This window comes from Pongo pygmaeus, chromosome 9 (assembly GCF_028885625.2).
Source record: "Pongo pygmaeus isolate AG05252 chromosome 9, NHGRI_mPonPyg2-v2.0_pri, whole genome shotgun sequence".
Taxonomy (NCBI): Eukaryota; Metazoa; Chordata; class Mammalia; order Primates; family Hominidae; genus Pongo; species Pongo pygmaeus.
Window position 1 is genome coordinate 50,272 of NC_072382.2, and position 10,787 is coordinate 61,058.

The 10,787-nt window shown below is 55.1% G+C and overlaps 2 protein-coding genes across 2 annotated transcripts; both read left to right on the forward strand.

The window, feature by feature from the left end:
* The first annotated feature begins 699 nt into the window (after positions 1–699).
* Positions 700–4,108, forward strand: SCGB1C1 (secretoglobin family 1C member 1). The gene is made up of 3 exons (XM_054437609.2): positions 700–2,687; positions 3,247–3,446; positions 3,953–4,108. The coding sequence occupies exons 1-3, from the start codon at positions 2,369–2,371 to the stop codon at positions 3,983–3,985; spliced, it is 552 nt and encodes a 183-aa protein (XP_054293584.1). The 5' UTR covers positions 700–2,368; the 3' UTR covers positions 3,986–4,108.
* Positions 4,109–5,321: 1,213 nt separating this feature from the next.
* CIMAP1A (ciliary microtubule associated protein 1A) lies at positions 5,322–8,839 on the forward strand. The gene is made up of 7 exons (XM_054437610.2): positions 5,322–5,640; positions 5,894–6,010; positions 6,157–6,357; positions 6,759–6,860; positions 7,024–7,145; positions 7,943–8,083; positions 8,519–8,839. The coding sequence occupies exons 2-7, from the start codon at positions 5,902–5,904 to the stop codon at positions 8,606–8,608; spliced, it is 765 nt and encodes a 254-aa protein (XP_054293585.1). The 5' UTR covers positions 5,322–5,640; positions 5,894–5,901; the 3' UTR covers positions 8,609–8,839.
* The last annotated feature ends 1,948 nt before the right edge of the window (positions 8,840–10,787 follow it).

The window sequence follows — 10,787 nt, forward strand, 5'->3', positions numbered from 1 at the left end:
GCGCCATCGGTTCTGGAAATTCAAACTGAAATGGAGCTATTACTGGGGAGAGCTGATGTCCCAGTTCTTATGTAACTTGAAAGAACGATTTTCACCAAGAGGCAGTACAAAGATGGCAGATAACTTCATTGAAAAATACAGCGTAAAGAGCTTACTGTAGAAAAATAGGGAGGAGTGGGATGATCGCGCAGGAAAACAGCCTAAGAGTCCTGTGCATGGAATTTTATTTTGGACTTCTTCACATTCCTGCCTCTGTCTCAAGTCTCCGCCTGTTTTGTCTGGTTTTCCTGCTACTGCCTCAGGTCCCCGACTTTCCCCACTTAGGCTTGTGGGACCGCCTCACTGTTGGTTGAGGCACATGTGTGGTGATCAATCTGAATCCACTCTGGCACCAGCCTCCTTCCCGCCATCCCAGGCAGGCTGACAGCAGTCACGTTTGTACCTACTGCGCCTGCCTCTTTTGAATGTCCTTCTCTGCCCTAATCTGTACTTATGGTGCCAGGATTCTCTTAAGAATGTCCCCTTTGTCCTTATCGGCATGTAGCCAGCAATATTCTGACATTTTTATTGCAGAGTGAATGATGATTGGGGGCATCCTAAGAGGAGTTCTAGGGTGTTTCTTTCTGCATAGGTATCTCTTCTCCCTCCTACTCACAATTGACAAGTGCCCATCCACTCCAGCACTAGAGATGCTACTAATATGTGAATTTTTGGTGCTCCCTCCAGGTGAGCCTTCCCAGACTTTCCCTTTTCCAGGAACTCCCCTTCCTGTTCATGTCTAGCTATCTATCTACTCTAACAGAGCCCACTATCCTGTGTCTTTCCCAAAAACAATGAGGGAATGATTAATTGGAAACCATAGGAAATGATATGCATGTAGATGGAAACTTTACAACTTACACAAATAATCACTCAAAATCATCCTTACAATGCAATGTCTAAAAGAAACTATAGAAGAAAAGCTATGTGCCTTTGGGTTTGGTAATGAATTTTAACAAATGACACAAAAGGTTGGTATACACAGAACAAATGACAATGTGGATTTCTTAATATTTAAAGTTTATACTCTGGAAAAGACCTTGTTAAGAGAACAAAAAGACAAGCCACATATTGAAGAAAATATTTGCAAAATACACATCTGAGAAAGAATTTGTCTTCCAAATACATAAAAATTCTTAAAACTAAACAATAAGTTAAACAGCCCAACTAAAAATACACACACACCTGAACAGACACCTCACCAAAGAAGATCTCCAGATGACAAGTAAACATACAAAAAGATGCTCAACATACTAGAGAATTGAAAGCCACAATGAGATAGCACAGCTGGTCTATATCTGGTAGAATTGCTAAACTCTTAAAAATGACAAATTCCTGGAGGAAAAACAAGAACTCTTTTCATTGCCAGTGGAACACAGCGTATAAGACCAAAATATGCCACCCCAAAACCTAACCCTAACCCTAACCCCTAACCCTTACCGGTGACCCTACTGTATCCCTAACTCCTAACCAACGTTGATTCCTAACCCTAAACCCCTTACTGTAACCATAAACCTCATCCCAACCCTATCCCTAGCCTTAGTGCCATCCCCCAGGCTTTTTCCAGGATGAAATTTTATGTGATTGTTTGGAATAGGTGGAAATTTCTCCTCATTTAGGAGTCCTTCAATGTAACAAGGATCTTGGTCTTCACAGAGACCCTAAACGCATGTGGCCCAGGGTCATATGGATGCCATCAGCCAGCAGGTGGCAGCAGGGGCCCTTTGGATTTGAACCGTGCAGCTCAGTCAGAGGGCTGGACTGGGACACCCCTACTCATGGTCTCTCTTGGCAGGGTTTTGTTTGGTGACTCCAGGTGTCCCAACCTCCTGTGTCCATTGTAATATGTCCTGGGACCATCTCCCCCAGGGCCTTCGACCTCTCCTTGCTGTCCTGGCTACTGATGGAAGATGTACCTCCAGCCTGTCCCATTCCTCACTTCCTGCTGAGACCTGGCCCCAGCATGGCCAGCTCTATGTTCCTCAGACCCTCTCAGGCCACCTTCTCTCTTCTAGGCACTGCCACTGGGCTCCTCCCCACCCCATAGATCCACAGCCCCCAGGTAGTCCTACAGCTGTGTCCACTCTTGCAGCCTGCACCCCCTTCCCCTAGTAGGCAACCCCATCTGAGTAGTGAGGGGCCCCTGCCTGATTGGAGACCCCCAGATGCAGACCAAGATCACACAGCACACTGATAAGAGGAGGGATTCCCACCTTAAAAGAAAGGCATGGGGCCAACCCCAGATCCCGCCACCCTCAGCCTCAAGAGCAGGCATGACTAGAGGCCCTTGGTGGCCAGGACCCACTGCCTTCTTCACCGACCAGTTGGCATGGCCTCTCACCAGTGTTCCCTCCTAACACACCTGTTCTCTCTCTTACACACCCTAAAACCGCTTGCCAACCACCTGTCACACAGCCACTCCATGCCTGTTGCTGCTTGGCACCCACTGGGGGCCAGGGATGTGAACAAACCTCATCTGAGCTTGTTGCCAGGTCCTAATGGGCAGGTCCGGTCCGCCCTCTGGGAGAGGTGCTGTCCGGTGAAGTATAAAATCCCGGGATTCTGGCTGGAGGCAGCTCCTGAGACTGCCAGCATGAAGGGGAGCCGTGCCCTCCTGCGGGTGGCCCTCACCCTGTTCTGCATCTGCCGTGAGTCTGTGCCACTGGGGTTTCCACAACATTCAGGGTCGGGGGGGGGGAGTGGGGGGGTACCTGAGAAGGTAAAACCCTGGCATCAGGCCCCTGCAGTGAACACTCCACCTGCTTCTGTCATAGAAGTGGGCAAGGACCCTGCAGAACCCGTGCCCACCCTACTCCACCCCAACCAAAGACAAAGCCCAGCTGACCCAACACCAGCCGTGTCTCCTACCCCAGCCCAGTCCAGCCTGACCTGACCCTTCAAGCCTCTGGTCATACTAGCCTCTCATCAGGGGAAATTTCCCCCACACCAGAAGCTTAACTTTCCTTCCCTGGGGATCCCAGGGAATGCCGAGTGGAAACTGGAGCAGCTAAGATTAAGGGGGATGTGGAGGGGTCTTCGGGCTTTGTGGAGTTGGGGGTGTTGTGGAGGAAGCTCTGGGGAGGAGAGGTAGGCATTGAAGGGGAAGGTCTGGAGACCGTGGAGGTTGGAGCCCTGAGGCAGGTCCAGGGCTGCAGTTGCACCAGAGTCACCCTGTCCTGTCCTGGCATCATCTCGCTCATGATGCAGGAATGGCCACAGGGGAGGACAACGATGAGTTTTTCATGGACTTCCTGCAAACACTACTGGTGGGGACCCCAGAGGAGCTCTATGAGGGGACCTTGGGCAAGTACAATGTCAACGAAGATGCCAAGGCAGCAATGACTGAACTCAAGTCCTGCATAGACGGCCTGCAGCCAATGCACAAGGCGGAGCTGGTCAAGTTGCTGGTATGAGAGCGGGGGGGCACCCCATTTTCTAAAGACCTGCAGCCTTATCAAGACCACCCAACACAGCACCCCCACAGCCTACCCCACCCACAGACATCCACCACCCACAGATACTGGACCCGCATCAGCCAGCTCAGGTGGACACCCCAGACCTCCTGTCCACCGAGCAGCCCCCAGACTCCATAGACCTGCTCCTCCCCAGTCTGTGGGATACTCCTCCATGCACACGTGAACATACACAGAGATCCAAACACAGGTGCAGACATGAAATGCACACTGCGTGCACACATGTATGAACACATTCACACGTGGGTACTTACACTGGGATATGCACACACATACACGTGTGCACACCATCACATGTGCACACACACCTCCCAGCTGTTGGGAGGAGATGGGCAGCAATATGCCAGACCCCCCCACTGAGGGCCTTGCTTGCCTGATGGAGCTGTGGCTTTCCACTTATTGAGCACAGCCCTCTTAGTCCACACGTGTCTGCCTTCCAGGTGCAAGTGCTGGGCAGTCAGGACGGTGCCTAAGTGGACCTCAGACATGGCTCAGCCATAGGACCTGCCACACAAGCAGCCACGGACACAACGCCCACTACCACCTCCCACATGGAAATTTATCCTCAAACCGTTTAATCAATAAAGCCTTCTGCAGCTCAGGCTCTGGTTCCTGTCTCTGCCCCCACAGAGGGACACACAAATGGGGACATCAGGAACACACTCAGGGCCACAGCCACACACACAGACCCACATACAGAGGATCCCGCTCAAGGAGCACACGTGTGAAAGTCCCCCACGGAGGGGCACACAGGGTCCACACAGGAGCAGGCACACCACAGGCAAGACCCAAAATGGAAATCCAGGCAGACGCCATGTAGGCAGGTGGACAGCGCACGGAGCCAGACAGCACTGCGTGGACGTCCAGAGGGGGCATCTGGAGGGGGCGTCTGGAGGGAGACGGGCGGCAGAGGCAGCGGTATGAGGTGGGAGCCCCAGAAAGAGGAAGTGTCCAGGACTGGGTGGACACAGACCCCATGTCGCCCATAGGCTAGGTCAGGGCAGGGGTGCTCAGCATCTGAAAGCTGGTGTCGAGCCTCAAGAGGACCCCTGACAAGGCTGAGAAAAAGGTACACCCATGTCCAAGGGGGCCGGGAGCCACAGGTGAGCAGCCTCTGAGGTCAGCCAGGGCAGCCCCAGTGCCCACACTGACTCACGCCCACCACAACCAGCACAGACCCGGATCCTGACCCTGGAACCCAGGCTCTCTCACAGCCAGAACCTTCCAGCATTTCAGTTGCCCAATCTATGGTCTCTTCTGGGGGCACAGCTGAGTGGAACTGCCCCATCCTTGGCCACCCTGGGTGCTGAGCCCTGACACTTCACTGCCCCGGCCCTCCTCTCCACACCTCTGTCCTGTCTGAGCCTGGCAAGGAGGCCACGCCGTGCTGTCAGCCCTGTGCTCTGTCCACCTGCCTACATGGTATCTACCTGGATTTCCATTTGGCTGAGGGAGCCCTAGGGAGGGGGCCCTGGAGGACTTGGTTACAAGGGACCTGGTGAGGGGACCCAGTGAGGGGGACTTCATGGGTGGCTGCCTGGTTGAGGGGACTTGGTGAAAGAAACATGGTGAGGGGGCCTGGTGAGGGAACTTAGGGACACCTGGTGAGGGGACATGGTGAGGGGAGCCTTGGTGAGGGAACCTGGTGAGGAGGACCTGGTGAGGGGAACCTGGTGAGGGGAACATGGTCAGGGGGGACTTATAGGGGTGTCCTGTTGGGGGGACCTGGTGGTGAGATCTCATGAAGGGATCAAAGGCAGAGGCCATTGTCCTGGTCACACAGACAGAATCTAGAACCTGTCATCCCACAGAGCCACATTCTAGAGTTTAGAGTGGGGGACCTCTCCCCAATTCTGGAAGCCCCTGAGGAGAGAGGAAGGTCTTTCTCTCCATGCTCCTTTTGCGAGAACTCCCTGGCACCAAGGCCGGGGGGAAAGGACGGTGTCTGAGGAGGATGGGTCTGTAGGCTGCTCTGAGTGCTGTCCCTGCACCGAAGAAGTTATAGTTCCCTCCCAGGCGGCCCCCTCCCTGCCCCTCAGCACAGCCTCAATCAAGAAGTTCCCCATCTTTGATCACCACTCCAAGTAGGAGAAACCGGCCCAGGGCTCCCTTAGAGCCGAGAACAGTGGTGAGTTGAGGGCCAGCATGGACAGCAACTCTGGGTTACAGTTAAGCTAGTGAGGAGCTCACAGTCCCGTGCAGAAAGCTCCTACCGTCCCTGACTCCTGGTTCCCAGCTGGAGATCCCCACTGAGGATGCTGCAGCAGGTTCAGCAGGTCTTACCCTTCAGTGTCAGCAAGAGCAGGGACGGGGACATCAGGGGCCAGCATGGGACAGGGCCGGGCCTCCCAGCACCTGGTAACCCTCTCACTTATGGACAGAGCTGGCCATGACGGAGGAGGTATGGATGGGTACCTGGAGGCCCCATCGCCCCCGGGGACCCATCATGGCCCTCTACAGCAGCCCTGGACCCAAGTACCTGATTCCACCAACAACAGGTAAGAGCCTGAAAAACTGTGGGGGAGGGTGAGGAGCCAGGCGGGCAGGTGGGGGCCCAGGAAGGGCCTGGGGCTCAATCTCTGACTCCCAGCGGGAAGAAGGGCAGGTCAGGCTCCAAGCTGCTCAGGGCCCACTGCATCCGCAGGCTTCATGAAGCACACGCCCACCAAGCTGCGTGCACCAGCCTACAGCTTCCGTGGGGCCCCCACGCTCCTGGCAGAGAACTGCTCCCCAGGGCCCCGTTACAATGTAAACCCCAAGATACTGAGGACTGGCAAGCACCTTGGCCCTGCCTACTCCATCCTGGGGCGCTACCACACCAAGACCATGCTGACCCCTGGCCCAGGTTAGTGACCCTGTCTCAGGCTCCTGCCCCTCCCTGCTGGGTGCCCCTAACCTCATGTCAGCTCAGCCATCCTGGCCCCTCCCGCCCCATCTTTCTCTCTTGAGGGGTCACCATCGTGCCTGGGCAGAGAAGACTCTGGCCCGAGAGCCCCAGCTCCGACCTGGACCTTTCTCTGCCAGGCCGACATCAGACCCCACTTTCCCTGCTCAAAAATAGCCCTTGTCTCCCCAGCCCTGAAGTCAGCATTTCCATCCTGGACACCCCCTGGCCAGACTTGGTCACCACCTGTGTTGGAGCCCAGAGGCCCCACGCCTAGAATGTTGGGGAGTCCTCCTTGAGCCCCCAAACTGGGCTGCATACCCACCTGCTTGTCCCAGCAACCCCCTTGGCTCCTTGTCCAGGTGACTACTTTCCAGAGAAATCCACCAAGTACGTGTTCGACTCAGCGCCCAGCCACTCCATCTCTGCCCGGACAAAGGCATTCCGAGTGGACAGCACCCCAGGTCCGCAGCAGCCCCAACCGTCCTCAGCCAAATGGACCTGGGGATCCTGGGTGGGGTGTGTGACATGGCGCAGCCTGACGGCTGATCTCCAGAGTTGGGGGAGAGCCCCAGGGAAGGAGCAGTGGACCCTGTTCCCGCCTGAGGCTCCACATCCACCCTGCAGGCCCCGCTGCGTACATGCTGCCCATGGTAATGGGGCCCAATACCGTCGGCAAGGTCTCCCAGCCTTCCTTTTCCATCAAGGGCCGCAGCAAGCTGGGCGGCTTCAGCGACGACCTACACAAGGCAAGGGTCACTCCAACTGAGAACAGAGAATCACCCCCAACCATCTGAACCCTCCCCCAAAACCCAGGACACACCAGTTCGGCCCTGCCTTGCCGATGCCCCTCAGCCCCCTCAGCCCTTCACCCTCTGGGCGCCTGCCACGTGCTGGGGTTACACTGCAGTGGTGAGGAGAGGCAGGCAATAGGCCAGAAGGGAGAGGCCCTGGCCCCAGCATGGACAGTGCTGAGGACAAGAGATGGGGTTTAGGAAGCACTGTCTGGAGAGAGAGAGGCAATCTTAGATAGGGTAGCATGGAAAGAAGAGGAGGAGGAAAAAATAAACCATGAGCTATTTGGGGGAGGAGGGTCCTGGTTTCAGAAACAGCCAGTGCAAAGGCCCTGGGTGGCACATGCCTGAGAGCTTGAGGGGCCTGAGATGGGGAAGCAGCATCATGGCACCCAACAGCCCTCGTCCATGTTGATTTTGCCAGCCCCAGGCCCTCAGGTCCAACAGGGCAGCAACAGCCTCTCTCACACATGCTCAGCGATGTTCCCAGGACTGGCACACACTGGGGATGCCATTGCCAGCGTGAGACTGAAATGGAGGAAGTGACCCCCGCATGAGGTACCCCACAAGCAGTGGGGTGTGGTCTCCATAGTGTGACAGAAGACAGAAGGGGACCTTGATGCACGGGCACCAACTTGCAGCTGACCCTGTTGACTCAGAGCCTGAGACCCTCCGTCCAAGTTTGCTCCCTGTCCTCTAGGGCCACACGCCCTGGGTAGGCCAAGTTTGCCTGAGCCTCCTTTACCTCTCAGACCCCAGGTCCTGCAGCCTACCGCCAGACTGACATGCAGGTGACCAAGTTCAAGGCTCCGCAGTACACCATGGCTGCCCGTGTGGAGCCCCCAGGGGACAAGACCCTCAAGCCAGGACCAGGCGCCCACAGCCCTGAGAAGGTCCAGGAACAGCACAGCTCAGAGGGGTCAGGGTGGGGTCGGGGGCCTGGCCCAGAGGGATGTGTAGGAAAGAGCAGGGAGGGGGGTTGGGACACAGACGAGGGGAAACAGGGTCAGGCTATGGAAGGACACAGCCAAGAAGGGGTGGAGGGGTGGGGTGAGGAGGGGAGGCACCTGCACCCTGAGGACCCTGTACATTTCCAGCACTAGCCCCACAAGTAACCCTTCAGGGACATGGAAGCAGAGACCCTGCCCTTTTCCCTAGACACTGTGACAGCTACTACTGCTGAGTGCTCTGTGTTCAAACCTGAGAGCATAGCTTCTGGCCACCTTGGCCCCAGGTTCAGGAAGGACAGCAGCCCAGCCCCAGCCAGGGCAGAGACCTGCAGGTGGGGGCAGGGGTGCTGGCTCCTATCATAGCCCCTCCTCTCCCAGGTGACCCTGACCAAGCCCTGCGCCCCAGTTGTCACCTTCGGCATCAAACACTCTGATTACATGACTCCCCTGCTGGTTGATGTGGAATAACGCCAGCCCTGCTGTGCCCCATCACACCCAGCGTCTGCACAAGATCCGCTGGGCCACAGAGCTCGAGGCTGTCTTCACCAGCTGGGCTGGGCCAGCCTGGCCCTGCAGGGCAGAGCACGCTTGTTTGGGCAATTGTAACCAGTTACTTTTTTTCTATGCTATTTTACCAATTGTTAATCTTGTTTTCTGCTGTGCCCAAATTACTAATAAATCAGATTGCATTAATAAGGGTTTGTCTTCGTGGAAGGATCAAGCTTTTCCAGAATGGAGCCCCCGTAGGCTGTCACCACTTGCCCACAAGGGGTCCCATCCTGCCTTCTAGGGCCCAGGGTCAGCTTGGTGAGATGGGAGGGCCCAGGGTCTGTGTGGGGAGAGATGGTAGGGCCTGAGTGCCTCAGACACCCTGCTCCACACTGTCCCTCCTGATGCTTTCTGCCTTGAACCCAAAGACGGCCACACCCGTGCTCATCACCTCTGAGCAATGCTGTGTCCCTTCCTTTGAATCTGGACTGCAGCCTGTGGGTGTCCTGAATAATGAGGTATGGCAGAAGTGATGCCACCAGGCTCCCGAGGCCAGGCATACAACATACCAAGGAAACAGCTTCTGCCTGGACACCAGAGCCCACCGCCCCCACCCCCCACCCTTCTGCCACGTGTCCATGTTTGCTCCAGCACCAGCCATCATGTTGTGACGAAGCTCAACCACGGCGAGACTGAATGTACCATCCCAGGCAGTCAGCCCGGCCACAGGCAGTCAGCCCGGCCAGGCCCTCCACTCACCAGCACTGACCTCTGGACCTGTGAGTAAGCCTTCAAGTGAAGGCAGCCCCAGGACCACATCTCCCAGTGAGGCCTTGACATTATACAGCAAAGACAGCCAACCCTGAAGCATGCCCCGTCTCAAATTCAATGAGACATGATAAATCATTGCTATTTTAAGTGAAGTTTTAGGGTGACCTGTTACACATCAATGGGTAATACAGGGAGTACAAGGAAGACATGGACAGGGAAGGTGGGGTATCCGCTGGGCCTGAAGAGGAGGATTTCCAGAGGCTGCCCAGGAGTCCAAGGCCAGGCCTCAAGAAGTGGAATCTGGATTTCAACTCAGGCTTTCAGGGAGGTCACTTTAGGACGGGTGACCTCGACAGGCACACTGGTAGGACTATCACCTGCACATGTATAAAGCACAATACAGCTGCTGACCTTCACTTAGCTGTGATCATGCCAGGCTGTGTATTCGAAGCACTTCATGTTTACTTTTTTTTTTTTTTCTTTTTTCTTCTGAGACGGAGTCTCGCTCTGTCGCCCAGGCTGGAGTGCAATGGCACAATCTCAGCTCACTGCAACCTCTGTCTGCCAGGTTCAAGCAATTCTCCTGCCTCAGCCTCCTGAGTAGCTGGGATTATAGGCACGTGCCACCACACCCGGCTAATTTTTGTATTTTTAGTAGAGACGGGGTTTCACCACGTTGGTCAGGCTGGTCTCGAACTCCTGACCTTGTGATTCACCCACCTTGACCTCCCAAAGTGTTGAGATTACAGGCATGAGCCACCGCGCCCAGCCAACTGACTTATTCCCTAAGTGGTGATGCTATCAGGATCCCCATCTGCGTTTCAGGAACTTGGGCAGGGAAGGGTAACACAGCAGGAAGTGGGTGAGTGTGGGGCAAAGGAAGAGAGATCAGACTGTTACTGTGTCTACGTAGAAAAGGAAGACAAAAGAAACTCCATTTTGATCTGTACAAAGAAAAATTGTTCTGCTTTGAGATGCTGTTAACCTGTAACATTAGCCCCAATCCTGTGCTCACAGAAACAAGTGCTGTATTAAATCAAGGTTTAATGGATTTAGGGCTGTGCAGGATATGCCTTGTTAACAATATGTTTGCAGACAGTATGCTTGGTAAAAGTCATCACCATTCTCCATTCTCTATTAACCAGGGACACAATGCACTGCGGAAAGCTGCAGGGACCTCTGTCCGAGAAAGCCTGGGTATTGTCCAAGGTTTCCCCCCACTAAGACAGCCTGAGATACGGCCTCGTGGGAAGGGAAAGACCTGACTGTCCCCCAGCCCGACAACCGTAAAGGGTCTGTGCTGAGGAGGATTCGTAAAAGAGGAAGGCCTCTTTGCAGTTGAGATAAGAGAAAGCCCTCTGTTTCCCACATGTCTCTGGGAACAGAA